The following is an 18,738-nucleotide window of genomic DNA, read 5'->3' on the forward strand; positions in this document are numbered from 1 at the left end:
TCACAAGCTATTATACATCCCATCACCAACCCCCTGGTGATGCTCACCACCTGACGATCTTCTGGTTATTATTTGCACTACTGTTACTGTTTGAACATGGCTTTGAGTTTCATCATAGACTATTAGGTTGTACCATCTAGTTTATCCTAATTATTTTAATTCAGTCTTCATAGTCTGTTTATTCTGAGTTTATTCTACTTTTATTCTATTTGTTTCTTAAATGGTATGGACATTCAACATTAGGTGAGAGAGAAACAGTATCTCGATTTTTCTGTATGTCCTGCACATATAGTGAATTGACAATAAAAATCTTTGATCTTTGATCTTGATCTTATACTGTTTATTTTGTTATACTACACAGCCTTATGTTGGTATATTGTTTACTTGCCCTTTGCTGTTGCCTTGCATGTACATGCACATTGAGAGCCACTGTACCAGAGTCAAATTCCTCGTGTCCAGCACACCTGGCCAATAAAACAGATTCTGATTCTGATATTTTGGATGCGAGTATTGCCGGTAGACAGTTACTACTGTTACCACAGGATAATCTGATGTAGATGACCAAAATCACCTGGCAGATTCAACGCTTAAATCACTTTCATGCTTCTTTATCTATCTACATGTGATAATTAAATCAACACCATGATTGTAGATTAAGTATTTTACTTCCTGGTCAAATTACTTTTATCATTGACAATACATTGTTCGAATTTAATCCAGCTTCTGAGAAGCATCAGTCTTGATTCCTGTTAATAAAATTCATTTAAAATTCCAAGACAACCAATTAGCCTACAAACAGTTTCTTATTTATTGTCAAAGCACAATTACGTTTTAATTGTGTATCTATTCTCAAGCTCGTGATTATTAGTTTGAGTTGCTGTTCTATTTCTAGCCACACGGTGGCAGCAAACATGTTATAATCAAGTGTGTTATGAGCAGAAAACAAACTGCAGCAGTGATAACATAAATGAATTATATGTTTATTAAAATATACAAAAGACAAATACATATATGCATAATTATATTCATGATGAAATATGCATATACAGTATAATAATTATACAGTCAAATGTGTTTACATATATAGATTTATAATATATATTTAGCAAATATTTTTGCATTAAAACTGGCAGTGGTAATTTTATCCCCCCCAATCTCCCCGACCCCACTCCCCAATAGGACCCCCCTCCCCAGTCAACATTGGGCCTGGAGGAGGAAGAGGCCTCTGTGAAAAGCCCAAGAGCAGCAGCACCTTTACACCTGAGATCCTTGTTTTGGAGCGGTCTCACACAGAACAACAAACCTATTCCGATATGTAGCTTCCCGGGCCTTCAACCAACCGTATCAAGAGGGAAAGGATGTTGCGTAAAAAGTTCTTAGATCTGCTCCTCTCTGGTTTCTGTACCCTTTATAAAATGAGTAATCATGGCAGTAGTCCCAGTAGAACATCTACAAAAACTTCAATACTGTTCCACACATCTTTTGTTCTTACACAATAACATCAGAACAACATCCTTCTGGTCCAGTATCATCTGCCATCACACTACATGATTCCTCAGTACATCTAATCTCAGGATATATCTGTATAGCTTACAAGAGGAGAATAAAAAGATTCTGGACAGAACGTAAGACACTCCTGTGGGATGAGGTGAAGTTCTTCAGACTGGTGTGGTTGTTTGTGGTTGGTCCTGTACAGGTTTAGTCACTGCACACTAAGAGCGGTCATGTCTGATGGTAGTGGTGGTAGTGGTGGTGGTGGTGGTGTTCATGGTGATGGTGGTGCTCGTGCCGTTGGACCACAGGAACCACAAAACCTGGGCTCCCAGGTGGGCCAGACAGATGCTCTCTCTCCAGGCTCGGCAGTACAGAGGGCACAGGGGGTTGCTGTTGTGGGTGAGACTGAGGGGACAGTGGAGATTTGGATGGGGACAGGGCTTCTCTGGCTCTGGGCCTCAGCCGTTTGCTGTGGCTGTATTGCAAAGGATGCTGGTGGTGGGCAGAGGGTTGGGCTTGGTGCGGAAGATGATACACATCCTGACCTCCGTGACCCACTGTACCACCGCCATGCACCATAGTTTGCAGCGGAGGGTGGTAGCCATGACATTTAATAGATTTGCTGCCTCCGCTCCCCCCGTTATTCCCGCTGCCTCCCTTATAATTTCCTTTGGGCGATTTGAAGGACTGTGCACCCTTGCTTCGAGACTCTGTGGGGTTGTAACTATCACTGATGATCTGCGAGCGGCGCTGGTAGACAACCTGGGTTTCCGGTTCCTGGGAGCGGGAGCGGCTCTGGCTTTGGGAGCTCCGACCATGATGCTCCTGGGGCGGGATGGCAGGGGCAGTACCTGAACAGCAGCAAAGAGACAGCAAATCAGTGGTTTGTTTAATGAAAATGAACTGCAATTACGATTATTGCTGTTTCCCGTATGTGTCCTTAAAGTCAACTTTCATTGTAATGTAATAATGTGAATATCAATGCTATACATTCTGTAGGTTAACAACGACAAGCAGGCTGTAAAACAATAAAAAGATACTTACCTTCGAATCTGGAGGTGTAGTTCTCTATACCAGCCAAGTCCAGGTAGTGATTCCTCCGCTCTGTATTCTCATCCACACAGTAATGCTGACCCTCAGTGGCTTGAGCCTCATTGCTATGCCCTCTGCTACTGTAAATGAGTAAAGACTGGCAAAGTGAGAAGTCTGGGAACACTGTCAATACATAATACATTTAATGTGCAAGATTAATTCAAGCCACAAAGGCAAACTATACTTAATCTACCTAATGTAAGAGGACAGCCGCTTGTCAGAAGAACGCCCCTCCTCCTGGTGACAGCGATCTAAAAAGACAAAGTACAAGACCTCAGAGCAGCAAAAAGTGTTCATCTATTTCCATACTTACAGACTGAAACACAGGGTTGCTGTTCAATCCACATGAACCATTTTTGTTTGCTACATGTGTTATTTTTAAGCAATCTGATAGGCCTTGAAAGAAAGTTGTACAATACAATACAGGCATAATAGCACATTTGAACATCTCATGATTAAAAAATCAGCTGAAAAGCTGCTGATAGGGACCAAACGCTGCGGGACACACCTGGAAGATGAGCCCTGACAGACACTCACCAAACAGCCCGACGGCCGACTGTTGGCTTGGTGTGTCTCTGCCCTAAGACTTTAAACTGCAACACTGACTAAACTGAACTGAGAATTGACCAAGGACCAGATCTGGGTGTCACATCCAAAATGATCTCCCTCTCCTAAAACTTACCTGTCCATGCTTCTCTTCTGTGGCACCTTGGCTCTGGAGTGACAGTCAGCTTGACACGCAGAGTCTTGCTTTTATTATGACAAGAGTTATTCACAGAGGCATCCACCACATCATATATGGTGTGCATCAGACTGGACATGTCCTGCAATGATAGGGAAACCAAGTCTGTAATGTAGGCCTGTGTTTGAAAATAATAACGCGTCAAAGTGTGAGGCTTCAGTACATAATGAATCACAGCTGATACACACACCTCCTTTGTAACTTTTCCACTGTTGTCAAAGTCATAAAGGGTGAAGATCCACTCCTGACGGTTGTCGTCCTCCACAGACACATCACACTCCAAGTCCTGTGGTTACAACCATGTCCATAAAATATACAGTATTACAACCGATGCATATAAACAACTAGAAGGTTCAAATCTACATCATTTTGTTAATAAGTATCAAAGCAACAGTCACACCACAGCAACACGGGGGCAGCGGAGTACATCAGACGTACTCATCATACCTAGTGTCTTCAGTGTGATTCATGTATGAGGATTATTTTCCTTAATTTTTCATGAGCAGCCGCTGTTAACAAGAGGAATCTCTCTTTGACTGGAATTCAAATCAAACCTTGCAAGAATATTAACTGCTGGCAACTTTAAAACCTGCCTTACAAAGCAGAAACAGACAACAAGAACAACTAAAGTCTGCTCGTTAAAAGTTAGGGAGCTCAAAAAGCGACAGATAGAACAGAGCCGCGGGCCAGCTAAACCTTTGGTTCCAACATATAAACAGATCATTTTTCAACAAAAACCATTCAGATGTTTTTACCTTGTGTTGGGGGAGCACAGAGAAAAGAGCCGAGGTGCTGAGCTCTACCACTGTGACCTTGTGTTTCGACTCTCTTCCGTCAAAAACAATCACAACCACTATTCTCAGCTACAACCTTTGGCAGTAATTTGGATCCAGAGGTGTCTAGTAACATGGCCATGATTGGGAAAATAAACATTTGGAATCTTGGTCCTGCTGCAGGCGTGGTGGAGAGTTGACACTGTGAAAGGCAGTGTGCAGTTTCAGGGGAGGAGACCCCAGGGAGAGAAGCAGCTCTTTGTGGTTCTACAAGATCTCCTCATCTCACAAAACCAGCAGCAATCAAAAGGCAGATCTAGGCACTTGTTTGAGACCCGCAGGTCTAAACATTACAATCTACTTATTAGTCCCAAAATTTCATCAGGATATGGTCTGGGGCAGTCTCAAAACAGACAGACTTAAACAAATTACTGCTCATACTCCTGTTAATAATTATTGTATCAATCCAACTGAGCTGTAAATTCCTTTAGACTAAGAAGCGTGTGAAGAATTGCAGGGTTACCAAGTCATATAACTGCTTACATCCAGAGTGATGTGTTTCTTCCCAGGGGCTTTGGTGGCATCTCTAAGTATCTCTCGCTCTCTGTCCTCTGTGTGAAGATACTGCAGGTAGTTTTCACAACCCTCAGCCTTCTCCGGAGGAAGAACCACTGTCAACATAAGAGGATGCATTCATCTTAGGCACGAAAACACTGATTTATCATCCACATATGAAGTAATATTTTTGTGTGGTTCAGTAGCTACACTTCAAAATAAGTCTTCATGAAATGATAAACTTTAAATTAAGACTATAACGTATGCATTCACCAGAAGACAACCCACCGCCCTTTTTTCATTAATCGCCATGTATCTTAAAATAATAAATGCATAATGTGACAGATCTATATATACACACACCATATTACAGCTGTATTATTAATAGAATGATACATACTAATTGCTTATACCTGCTAATCAAGATCTATTTTTTTGAGCAATGCTTTTTTTTCCAATCAGTGAGTGAAAGACATCCTTATCCACCTACCCTCTAGGGGACAGTGTTGATCTGAGAATCGTCCTTCCTTCAGCTCACCATTTGGAAACTCCTAGGACAAGGAAAGGGGGTGGGGGGTGGGTGTAGGTAAGTGATTCTGCAGTTCAAACCACAGACACAGAGAAAACAAACAGTTCTAGCTAAAGCATTTCCTACTCAGATGAGAGGAAGAGGGCTGGAGGCTCCAGCGCAGCCAAACTCTTTGAACATCTGCATGCTTATTGTGTTTCACTGTCTGGGACAGAGGAGTGCGGCCACAGCCAAGCTTTCAAGATCCCTCCAAGCTCTTCAAACAGAGCCCTCGCATCCATCAAAAAAAACCCTATAATTCACTTCACCATCTGAGCTCTCTTCCTTAGCCAACCTGTTTATTCTCATCCTGCTTGACATGGAACCCACCGAGAAGTGTTTAATGTAAAAAGCCCAGAGTTTAGGGGGAAAAGGTTTTGTTGTATTTCTAATTGAAAACTTGATTTCTGAGAAGTTTGGTTTATGTAAAACAAACCTCACAATGAGCTCTCAGCAACATGCCTGTATTTATTTTGAATGGAGAACAATTGCCAGATGGAAATTTCCATGCAGATAGGATGGGGCTGATTAAATACACAATTCCACAGCCATAAAACAAAAGTGGGACAAAGGGGTGGAAAGGGAAAAAATCATTTCCTGTCATATGTGAATAATCTTGCATAAACCACAGTCCATTCATAACCATACCACACATGTGCTAATGCAGAGGCACACTAGGGCAAAGGCACCAGGGTCTCCATGTGTGCGTGCACACACGCAGCCATTCTTTAATTAAAACTGGATTGTGGAAACAATGGAAATGAAGTACAGCACAGGCCCTAAACCACAAGTATTTAAACAACAAATGATTCATCTTATTTACATCATTCTCAGTCTTCTAAGCTGCTCCACACACACTTTGAAATAAAATCTCACCAGACTGAATCAAGGAGGCCCACTAAATAAAGACAAATAAAAAACAGATAGATGCTAGAAAACAAATCCATATACCTTCAGCAGAGCTGAGGCTCAAGCCAGAGTCTGAACATCTGCATGCGTTTACGTGAGCGGGCCCCCCACTCTTCCTTCCCCTCACCCTCTTTCTCAGCGCCAGGGCCTGTGGTTCTATATAACAGTCTCATAGTGCATGATTATTCCTCACTTCAAAAGATGATACCTTCAGTCTGTAATCTGGCTCTGACCTTCACCGCTTCACCGGAGGGGTGGGGTGATAGAGTCTCAGGGTTAGGGCTCGGACACCCACTGCAAATTGGCCACCGGAGACACTGATAGAAAATGTAGAATGGGAGCCAAGCTTTGGTAAGAAAAGGGGGAGGGAAACCGGAGAGGGGCAGGAAGTAAACAGGAGCACAAAGGGGAAACAGGGCACAAAGGGGCGAAAGGAGGGAAGAAAAGATAAGAGGAACAAAGACGGGAGAGGGGAGATGCAGATAGCTGTAGAAGCAGGGGAGAACTGTTTGAAAAGAGATAGGGTTTATCTATTGCTTACTCCAGTCCCTCTGAGCTCAGTTGGAGAGTTGGAGGTGGGTTTTTACAGACTCTGGGAGGCTTCTGGAAGAGGTGGAGACTACCGGTACCATGCCCTGGGCCCCAAACAAGCAGTAGGCTTAAATCACCAAATACAGACACTAGAAATCAGAAGAGAATATGTGCATCACTATACAAAACCACACACAGTTTTTGTGGTTTCTGCAGCCAAGTTGTTGTTTCTTTTCTGTGCTGGATGGTTTTATCTCCTCTCTTCATACCATAGGCCCTTGATATAGGGCAGTATGTGAGGAAGAGGAGGCTCACACACAGACACGCTGTTCTGTAGCTCAGAGGAACATCATAGACAACCACTGATTCTTGCCATCCTCTTCCCATGAGGGTACAAACACCTCTAAATAAAAATTCAGCATTACAAATAATGAAATAAATCAATCAACCAAGTGCCAAAAGTGAATCTTGTCTCCAATTAAAGTTCAGATATCAAGAGAGACATCTGGCTGAGAAGGGCACCAGCAGGGTTTGTGTTGAATACGTGGCTTCCCTCCACCTCCAAGCTCATTATATCCATTGGTGAGCTAATGAGAGAGCAGGCCGGATCTGACCGCATTCTGCAGTTTGACATCTAAACACATGGCATCTCCATCGCCCACGGTATCTCCATCTCAAATCTGCCCACCACATGTGTAAATTAACTGCTTTCTGGCATCTAGCAGCTCTCATTCTTTCACTATCAGATCACAAACTGCTCTTTAGCAAATATGCTAGAATTTAGAAGCAAAGCGTTCCTTGTTTTCCACCAGTGGAATTTACCTGAAACCCTTGACATACTCATGCACACTGCCTGTGATATTAGGTACAGGAAAGACATGAAAAACCATGTGTGGGATGGACGCTTCAACAAGAATGACAAAGAGATGATAAGGTATTAGATCTTAAAAAAACATGCACTGGAAATATGCACTGACAGTGTTCCATGTAAACAGGTTCTGCCTCCCAGACGCTTGACATAAGAGAGACAGAGAAGTGTGTGAGGTGTGTCTTCCTGTTTAATGCAGCAGTTCTGCCAAGCTCCTCTAAAGCCTCAGTCTACTGCCAGACTTTTATGTGGGATAGGGTAACCAGGGGAAGCTTCCATAGCTCCCTACAAGGTGACATCAGACATTCCCCAGCAGTATCTCTCTCTCTACCTACCTACCACTCATCTTCCCCCTGGAAAACACTGCACATCTTTGTTCTCATATCGCTCCCTCTAGCTCAGCCCCTAAATATAAGTATATAGACGTCTTTTAGTCTGTTTTTCAAACCATACCATACTGATTTTGACAATCACAACTTCAAAAACAGCAGAGGCTAACATAAACACTGTTTACACAGTTCCCCTGGGCTCAGGGTATGAAATATGGCAATTTGATCAGATGTGTCGATGTGTATCCAAATACAAACTGAAAAATGCACACACACACAAAATCCACAAACAGGATACTCCCTGGAAGCTTTCTCATATAATTTTGAAGCTATGTTGTTTTTCAAATATTTCACAGAGCTTACTTTTATATAATGTTGTAAGCTCAAAAATAAAAGCATAAAACTAGTACAGTAGGTGGTATTACTGTACATGCCTCTTCCTTTTATCACAAATGAAGCTTCTTTGCATTGTACTGTACAGGTCCTTACCCACACCAGGCCAACAATCTCAGTTATTTCCTTAATTTGATGCCTTGGGAGACAAATACTGTGCAGTTTCTATTAATCAGGGATGAGTCTGGGGCACCACAATGATGAAAATGAGGATTGAAGAGTATCAGTATAAAGAAAGGAACACCAGTTCAGTTCGTAAACAAACTGCAGACTCTTCAAGGAATGGAGAAGGACTGGGGCCATTGAGAAATAAAAGCCCACCATTCCAAAAAAAACCAACTTGGCCTTGACTCAAAACCAGATGTGAGTGGTTATTCTGAAGACAGGCACCGTAAAAGAGAGGGGGAGAAGGGGTGGAGAGAAGGTGAAGGGGTTGGGGCTGAAAATATGGGGAGCTAAAGAGAGAAGGCTGGTTGCACAACCTCTGTCTCCTCTCTTGCAAGACAGTAAAAAAACAATATGTTGGTCTCTTGACAACTGAAGAGAAAACACCCTCTCATTTTGTTTTATCGGGCCTCAGCTTTCAGTATAAACCAAGGTAATTAGGGTGCACAGAGTCAGTAGATTAGATTGGCTGCTACACTACAGGATAAACTCCTGGATTTGAGTTGCCTAATAATGTTCATTGTGATCACAACATAAACAAACAATAAGACATAAATACCACATAAATGCAAAAGGATGTACTTATTATTCACTTTAAAACCATATACTGTTTTAAAGACTGAGGCAAATCCCTTCAGTGTGAGTTTGGAGCATTTTCAAGTTCAGCCTCAAAAATCACAACCCTGCCTTTTCAGTGCTTGTCATTACTAGACAACTAAAACTTGCTTTTGTTCATTCATTGTACACTAATTGTACTTTACCCATCAGTGTGCCATGACATGTCTTCCTATGAATGGAAATGAGATCAGAGCATGTGTCATCCTGTATCTGCACTCACCCCATGTGGCCAAGATGGCCCACATATGGCCTTGTCAGGGCAGCAGGACTCTCACTGAGGTCAAACAGGAGGCAAAACCTCTCCCTTGGCAGGACATGAATCACTGGGGCGAAGCCTCTTTTGCTCTAGTATAACAACAGCTGTGCGGAGAGATGCTTGCCTGTCTATGTAAGAGCACCAGCACTGAAAGTCACCCACTCCCCTTCAATCAGGAGGGACTATCTCCTAAACTCCTCACACCCCTGCATTCCCCTCCTCACTCTGTCACTGATCGTTCTCTCGCTTTAAACAAAGATTAGCATTACTGGTCGACCACCCTGCCTCTGTCACCGGTGTTGTAATCTGCTTGCCTTCATTAGAGTGGGCTTTGAAGGAATACTTCGAGGATCTCCTCAATCCCGGCGCCATGTCTTCCGATGAGGAAGCAGAGGCTGAGGGCTCAGAGGTGGACTCATCCATCACCCAAGCTGAAGTCACTGAGGTAGTTAAGAAGCTCCTCGGTGGCAAGGCACCGGGGGTGGATGAGATCCGCCCTGAGTACCTCAAGTCTCTGGATGTTGTTGGGCTGTCTTGGTTGACACGCCTCTGCAACATCGCATGGCGGTCGGGGACAGTGCCTCTGGACTGGCAGACCGGGGTGGTGGTCCCTCTTTTTAAGAAGGGGGACCGGAGGGTGTGTTCCAACTATAGGGGGATCACACTCCTCAGCCTCCCCGGGAAAGTCTATGCCAGGGTACTGGAGAGGAGAATTCGACCGATAGTCGAACCTCGAATTCAGGAGGAACAATGCGGTTTTCGTCCTGGCCGTGGAACACTGGACCAGCTCTATACCCTCTTCAGAGTGGCAGAGGGTTCATGGGAGTTTGCCCAACCAGTCCACATGTGCTGCGTGGATCTGGAGAAGGCATTCGACCGTGTCCCTCGCAGCGCCCTGTGGGGGGTGCGCCGGGATAGAGACTGATGTAACGAAGTGTCCTCCTCTCATCTGTCACAGAGGTAGCTACTGTAGGTGTAGAGCCTCCTACAAGTCACTGGAATCACACTCATGATTCTGGGTCAGGTAAATGCATTAAATTATATTTGTATGAACTTTGTCATGAACTGTTGAAAAGAGAAAGACACAAAATGGCTCTGTGCGGGCTTTACAACCAACCCATGTGTTTTACACTCAAACATTTAATGATCTACTCTGACAAAGTACAGCAAAATAGGTTTTTTAAACAGTCATAAGTGATGCTGTATTTCTATTTTATTTTGTTCTGGGATTTTAGCAGGTTTAAACTTGGGACTAGAATGTTTTGCTTCAAATGTCAACTCATATTTTTATAGAAAATCTCAAGTCAAGTCTCACAACAATGGACAAATCCCTCTCTCAACTCCACGTCTCATTATAGGTAGTAAAAACTAAAACTAACCTAAATCTACACTCCACTACAGCTACACTCTTCAGATATTTCTTGTTCTTTTCTTTGTCCAACCAACAGTCCAAAGCCCAATGAGTCATACCACTTATATCAATTATCAAAATTGTTGCAACTAAACTATCTTTCAGTCAGGTAAGCAATAATTCATAGAACTGTTTCAGCCCTGAAATAAATAGCAGCATAAAATAAGAAGAAAATAAAGATGTACAATGAAACTAGAACGGAAACAGAGCATATTTTGAGCACACACACACACCCTGACAAACAAGAAAGAGGGGAGTGCATGAGCCCAAGCCATATCAAAGTTATTGTGGGACAGGTGGTTAGACTCAAACAGGATGTTCCTGTGTTTCTGGCCTCCATATGAAATTCTGTAAGCTCCCGTGCAGGGCCCTGACTCTAAAGCCACACCAATGGGGAGCATATCGAGGCCGATAAAGCTGAGGGGATTTGTTTCACATACCACAGGCCCTTTAAACAACACAGTGGGTCTCAGAATGCCAGGTTGTGAGTGAGGTGAATGCAATTCCATTATGGTCTGTGGAAACTTCACCTCTCATGTAGTTATCCACCCTCCACAAGTGTCCAGCTGTACAGTATTTAAAACTCAGCTGCAATGATTTCATGTGGCTTGGTATAAATCAACCATAAAACTGGTTGTCTATCAGTCAGCAAGGATTCGCAAGCACCTCTCCACCTTCTACAATCACTCTCACCTGTAAGGGTGCTTTACGCAAACTCCAGTCAGTGTCAGGTTTCCAGCTGTTTGTCTAGTACCAAGATGTCAGTTATAATTGCTCTCACCTGTGAGATAACCACTGACACCACTGTTGTCATTGCTCACTTTGTTAAGCTGTGAGGGATTTGAGTCACAGCTTTGAAAACAAGGCCTGGCAGTTCATAGGGGTGAGGCTCTGTGGTTGGAGGCTGGTAGAACTGCAGGCGTTAGAGTGCTCCTGTGGGTGACTGAGAAATGTAAACAAACCATGGAAGGGCAGCTGCTCACTATTGTGGAAGAGTAGCAACATTGGCCAGCCTTCATATGCACCCTTTTGTCTCAGATGAGTACAAGTACATCTTCATCAACACCACCTGTCATGTTCAAAACATGCCTTAAAAACAAATTCATATATTGATACTAACTGGATATCATAACTATGTTTTTTTTCTTAAGGTTGAACTGTCAGTGTGTATGTTGCTTTGATAAAGTTTAAAACTGTACTGCTAAGCTTCTTTCAGACATGAACTCCTCCCCATTAATTTGACATCATCTGAATGGGTCAGATTGAAGTCTGAATAAGCACCCTGATCACTTTTCCATAAAAGTCATGACGCAATTTTACTAAGCCAAACCTACCTAAAGTGATGACCAGGCCAAAAGTGATGTATAACATTTACACATCACTTTAAACACAGGACAAGGCCAAACCGCATGCAGCTGCCCACAAGATTAAAATGTATTAACATACTGTATATAGACAGCCAAAAGGACAAAAAAATGCACAAAATTTATGCCTGCACCCACGTGGTATGCTAGTTATCTAATCCACAACAACTTTTCATTGCTCACTTAATTCTGAGGCACTCCTGCTGTTAAAGGCTTGTGGGTTGAGCTGCCTGCTGGCTTCCTGAGCATGTCTTCCAGCAGGATAAGAACAAGTTCAGGGTCAAAACCAAGGCTCTACAGTCCACTAGTAACTGCTCCCTGTGGGTAACTTACACAGAGAAGTACAGATCCATATGACTGATTACAATAAGAGGAGCTTATGCAGCCGTAACCAAGAAGCTAGTAATGTAGCATGAGCTCTCAACATGTCCATCTGGGAGGCATACTGGGCAAACACAGATGAATGTCTGTTTGTTGTACTGTACTATTATTGCATTCAGCCCTCTGGGGGAATCAGGCTCCCTAGTTGAGACAGCCAAAATACAGAGTTCAGTGCAGTAGAATGCAACAAATAACTAACGTAGACAAGCTGAGCCTCTAATAACTCATCTGCTACAGCCTAACTATTCTCAGTGACTCATGCCAAACCTCAGGCCCAAAGAGACACCATTTGTTTGCATAATTGGTACTGTTCCTCCTTATTATGAAATATTTAAGGCTTGAGGCCATCCTGCCAACATAGTTTGGCTAAAACAATGTCTTTGCTTTGCAGACTGCTGCACAGTTTTTGAATGAAACAAACATACAGAAAAAAGGAACTGTTGCATATTCATATTGCATAGTCAGAAATGTGTAAGTGGCTGCATATCTTTTATCTCCACCGTCTCCTATAGCCGGTAGGGGCTGCCAATCTCAAAGCCAATGGGAATTCTTGACCCTGCAAGAACAGGCTTAATTCCAAGATGTGAAGTTCCTCACAGGCCTGAAGCTGGACAGGGAGTCATCGCAGGGTCAACACTAAGTGTTTTCCTGAGGATTCCTGACAATATACTCCTGCTGGGTGCAGGAAGCAAAGGAGACTCCACAATTGTCAAACTTTAGGGGTTTTTCCAGCACAGAACAGTTACTGGTGATTGGTTAAATGTCAGCATCTTCACACCTCAAGCATTAGCATCACAAGCACCATGTGTAAACACAGTTGACTGCATGCGTGAGAGAGGAGCAGCCCCTCCCTCCTCTAAACAGAGACCAACAGAGAGAAAATACTGTGGAAAAACAAAGCAGGATAGTCTGCATCAATCCGGGAGGCTATGCTTGGTGATGGTTGAGGGAAGTACAAGGTATGCTGATCATTAGGTTCTGATAATGGAAATGCAGTAATTGTGATATATAAAATGGATCATCTCCAAAGGGCCACTGGCTGTAACACTTTGGCATATGCGATGCAGTTTCCCATGAAAAGGAGGACAAAATTGAAAGCTGAAGTTAAACATTTCTACCGCTTAATCCCTGAACGGGGGTCACAGGGGGGGCCGGAGCCAATCCCGGCAGACAATCGGGCGAAGGCGGGGTACACCCTGGACAGGTCGCCAATCCATCGCAGGGCTAACACATAGACAAACAACCACACACGCACTCCTACAGGCAATTTAGAAACACCAATCAACTTAAGCTGCATGTCTTTGGGCTGTGGGAGGAAGCCGGAGTACCCGGACAGACCCCACGCAAGCACAGGGAGAACATGCAAACTCCACACCGAAAGGTCCCGGGTGGGGCCCAAACCCGGAACCTTCTCACTGTGAGGCAACGGTGCTAACCGCTGCGCCACCGTGCTGCCCTGAAGCTAAACAGATGTAGAAAAAAGAAAGTAGTGCATGAGTCCTTCACTGATCCACCAAAATCATACAAAGCTCGTTCCTATTTCTGTTGGATTAGTCTCAAAGAAAATTACTTGTGGAAAAAAGGAAATGAGGATGTGCCTGTAATTAATTACTTTTGAAATTGTACAATACAAGAATTTTAAAGTTCATGCTGCAAACCATGAATTATAATTTTCAGTAGTGACATCACAGAAATACTACTAGTAGAGATTCTGAGACCGCAGTTGGCGAGAGTGTAACATCTGTGATTCTTCTTTTTGGACTGAAGGCGCCATGTGTGCGCTGTAGTGACCTCACAAACTAGCTGTGTGTGTTTGAAACACAGTTCCCCAGTGTGAAATTCTGGAACGTAATTCATCCATGGCTCAAGCAGAGATCAAAAGGCTACGGTGCAGAGGGCAGCTCAGCTCCACCTCCTTCTCTAGCTCAGTTTTTGTAGCAAAGAGCTGCTGCTTTCACAGCCATAATACTGGAAACCAGGACTGTGAGGCCATGAAAGATTCTGCACTTAACCATGAGATGAGTTAGCTCAGGCTACTCTTATCTTATCACAGGTATAAAGCTACATGCCTGATGGGAGTCTTGTTCTCTATCACACAGCAGGCCTGATGGCAGTCCACTTAAGAGCACGAAGTGTGACACTTCAAGTTCTTGAAAGCAGACTTACAGCTTCAAAAAGCAGAGGGTGCTGATGCACAATAACACCTTAAACACTATGAGACAATCAGGTGCTACTGCACCAGGACGGGACAGTTCTCAAAGCTGAGCACATGACACGGGGGTAAAAGTTCAGATATTCTGATACACTGGCATTCTTGATGTGATAGGATCAGTCAGCCCCTGTCACCACAAAGAAGTAGGTGCTTATAGTGAAACACCTTACAGAGCTACTATACTGGAGAATTTTCCTTTATTTGTGCTGTAGGTGGCACCAACTTTGAAAAGCAGATTTTCTATTATAAGCTAGAGGGTTTTTTTGTCTTTGTGAAACACCTCCTATGAGCAGATGGTGTCTCTGAAAGCCTCTCAGTGAGGGGGGATCAGGCATCTCAAGGGGAACTGCTGTTTATTTGAAATGAGCCTTTAGGTAAACATGTTACATGGCACACAGGGCCAGGTCAGCTTTTGAAGTGGATGGGCTCAGGAAAGAAATGGGTGGGGGAAGAAAGGAAGGCTGCCTTTAGAGGAAATGAGAACAGTGGCTCTTTGAGTGCTGTTTCATCGTCTTCCTCTCTTTCTGTCATATATAGAAAAAGGTGTTTTGGTATATAAATACTCCAACACAGAATTTGAGAACTGCTAAGTTCTTATTCCCTTTGAACATGTACGAAGAATCATTCTAAAACCATTCTTTTCCATGCAATTCCCCCATGACAAAAATAAACCACTTCCATTTTAATGGAGACCCATTCAGGGTTTTGATGACGAGAACAGGTCTGTGTAAAAAAGCAAATTTTCAGCCATTCCTTATTGGAGAGGAATGCGATGTGCGGGAGGAGGGCCAGGCCTGTGCTGTCTGCAAAGCCTGGATCCGAGCTTTGAAGCTGCTAGTGTGTTTCAACAGCTAACCACTTTCAGATGGGACTGTGGTGTTTTATGAGCTGAGTAATAGCGATACCTACACATGTGCAGGCCTGGGGTCCCAAACAGGGGAAGGCTTAGCTCAGGGCAGAGAGAACGATGCCAAACTCCTCAGGGGTCGGGGATTTGTGTGAATTTGATAAATGTTGTGCTATGGCATTCTGCATATGAACTTGGATGACAGGAAGATGGAACTTGTGTGGAATCCTGTGAACACAGTCGAGAATAAATGCCATGGTTTTATAGTTACCTTGAATGTTAAATTAACTTAAGCTATCAACACCCTGAATGGAATGAACACTTAAAATCAGAGTTGTGCACAACAACCTGCTTGATCTATATGTAAAGGACACTTTGAAAAGAAGCAGAGATTTTCCTTCAAACAGCATAACATCCCAACAGTAAGTAACAATGCCAGCAGCTCTGGGTGTCCTCCACAGGGCTAATATTTTAGAATTCAGGAAATCAGGGTTTGTGGGGTGCGCAGTGTTTTGCTCTCTAGCCTCAAACTTTGCAAGGCATCAGGTTCAGGAATGTGGAGCAAGGATGAAGTTTCGAGGCATTCAGGGGTGGATGGAAGTTTTTTACACAGCAAGAACAACATAGAAGGGAATGTAACCTACCAAAGTTCATGTTGCATCACAACATGAACAGCTTAAAAACATATAACAGTAACTGAACTGTCAGACTACATTTTCCATAAATGCTGGCGACTATTTTTGTTCCTCTGTGTTCTTACTGTGTTCTGTCTGTAGGTATTAGTTTTGTTCTCAAGCAAACAACAGAAATACAGACTTTCATGCCTGACATTTCTACAGTAGCTACCAGCATATTGTGCGGCGTGCTGCTATTTGTAAGCATCCAGCCCAGCCTTTGTGGAGACAATGTCAACTGTCCACTGGCTGAATTCACATTACACGCTCATGTCCAAAAGAGGAATCCCCTGTCCTCTTTAACAAGCGACATCTTGCTCTCTCTTTCAATGTGCAAACATTTACAAGAACAAGATACTAAACAAAAATAGATCTGAATCTCTCTTCTGATAATGTTCAAGTTATACATGGGGTCTAGAGCATCCTGTGGCCTCACTGAGCTCATCACACCAATCAATTAAGAGTGGCTATAATGACAACATCCATAACTGAACAAAGATATACGTAATACTCCCCGGCTGCTCTCAGCCTTGTGAAATAAAGTCTACTTGGAAAAGAGCTAAAGCTTTCTAAGGGAGAACATGGGTTTATGTGGAAACATACCTTACACACTAAAATGTAATAACCTTTGAGTCTCCCGGTGTTTTACTTGGCTGAGAGAAGCACGAGATCAAACACAAACTTGAATCCAGCAGCCTGTGCCAAAAATGTCAGCACTAAGCACTGGGCTCCAGATTCAGGTATTTTCTTTCCCCTGGCAGGTAGGGAGACATATAGACCACTATTAACCCTTGGTGGGGCTGCCCCAGACAGCCACCAGCACACAGGGGAAGTGAGGTCTCCCTGCTGTCATCAGCAACCATGCATATCTAGGGTATATAATGTCATTTGCAACATTCAGAATGTGGAGATATTCATGAATGCATGATGAGCTCCTGCAACCTAGTCCTGGAAAGCTACACGAATCTCTCTGTAGTACGCAAGCAGATATCTCATACATATCATAAAAAGCAGTGACAAGAAGTGAGTAACTTCAAAGCAGTGATGACAGCGCTGAGATATCTCTAAAAGCAACAGAGCTTCATTCCTTTCCTGCAAAGACCTCTAATAATGGAGGAAGTGGAGCAACATTGCACTTGTCTGAATATACACTATTCACCTCTGAGCTGCTGGAGGAATGTAAATCATTATGCATGCCATCCAGGATAAAAAAATGACAGTTCTGTGGATGAAATGCTGTTATGGTACAATAACAGTTGTTATAGTGTTGTCAACAAGCAATGGATACTTTGTATATCAAGGCTGATATAGCTATTTTATGCGACACAACATGTATGTTAAAAGAAATGTTTGATGTTTTGAGAGTGTCATATTTCTCTGCTGGGAGTTAGACCAGAGGAGTGATACTACTCTGATGTTTGTCCAGTAAATATTAATCATTTTCACAGCCAAATCTTATAAAGCACATGGACCAACATATGGAGCTATATCTTGAAGAGCACGTTTAGATAACCGAAACTGCTCCAGCTCTGAAGTTTTCAGTCTTCATGAGAGTGAGCATGTAGTAATTTGATAACTGTAATTGCAAACTTGTTTAGAAAAATGCACCACTAGAGCACAATATAACTATTAAGAGCTCAAGGTGGCTGAAGCCTTTATCTAATCTTGAGGATCTGTCTTGTCGAGGGGCCCTGTGTACAATTTTAGCTTTGACTCAAAAATCACAGACCCAAAGCACATTCTTGCCAAAAGTTAATAGAGCCATGAATTATGCCAAAGGCTTGTGAACCATTGGTGGTTCTTTGATGGCCTTGTTCTTTCAATGAGCCCAGGTTACAAGGAAATTAGGGTGAAAGTGACCAAACTGCTTCAAAGCACTTCAGGCAGAATAAATCTCCTCAGAAAAATAAACAATTAATGTGCCTGCAGTGTTCTAATGTCTTTCTCTAACTCTTTGCCTCTCACTCACTCATTCACACACAAACATAGAAAGAGTGAGAGAGGACCTCGACCTCTGACTCACAGGCGAAACCATGTGTATACACGCTTAAACATCAAGTATGAAAGAATGGCTAAAACAAGGATCTTGCACTTGTGACAAGTGTCGAGGACAACCAGGTGATGATGTTTGCACTGACAGAGAAGTGAATGTTTCTTTTGGACAAATGGCAACCAATAAAGCAAAAAAAAAAAAAAACAACAAACAAAACAAAAAGAGGTGTGTGTGATGTGCATGTTTAAACTTTTACAAGTTATGACAGAAGATAAGGGAAGTCAGTGCTTACAGTATATCCTGCCCAAACAATGTGGACAGGGCAGATGAGGATGAAGCCCTCCCCTTCCCAGAATACCTTTAAAACCCCTCAAAAATCTCCCCCCCTCCTTCTCTTTTCCTCTCTCTCACCCCCTTCCCACCACAGTCCCTCTCCCTGCTCTAGGATTTTGCTGTACAAACCAGGAGCAGATGTCTGCCGGGGCCGTGCTGAAAGACCCTGCTGTTCTGGATGCCAGCCACATGCTTTTCATTCAGAGATGAAGGCTCACAGCTCGCCTTCT

The 18,738-nt window shown here is 43.1% G+C and overlaps 1 protein-coding gene across 1 annotated transcript in view; it reads right to left on the reverse strand.

Moving 5' to 3' along the window:
* Positions 1-1,132: 1,132 nt before the first annotated feature.
* Positions 1,133-18,738, reverse strand: part of nkd2b (NKD inhibitor of WNT signaling pathway 2b) — a 23,630-nt gene continuing 6,024 nt past the window's right edge. The window contains exons 4-10 of the mRNA XM_020612829.1: positions 5,147-5,207; positions 4,645-4,772; positions 3,519-3,614; positions 3,269-3,410; positions 2,780-2,837; positions 2,539-2,666; positions 1,133-2,345 (exon numbers count right to left, since the gene is read on the reverse strand). Of these exons, the coding sequence (XP_020468485.1) occupies positions 1,723-2,345; positions 2,539-2,666; positions 2,780-2,837; positions 3,269-3,410; positions 3,519-3,614; positions 4,645-4,772; positions 5,147-5,207 (1,236 nt within the window). The 3' untranslated portion in view covers positions 1,133-1,722. The remainder of the gene's footprint in view (positions 2,346-2,538; positions 2,667-2,779; positions 2,838-3,268; positions 3,411-3,518; positions 3,615-4,644; positions 4,773-5,146; positions 5,208-18,738) is intronic.

This window comes from Monopterus albus, unplaced genomic scaffold (assembly GCF_001952655.1).
Source record: "Monopterus albus unplaced genomic scaffold, M_albus_1.0 scaffold127.1, whole genome shotgun sequence".
Lineage (NCBI taxonomy): Eukaryota > Metazoa > Chordata > Actinopteri > Synbranchiformes > Synbranchidae > Monopterus > Monopterus albus.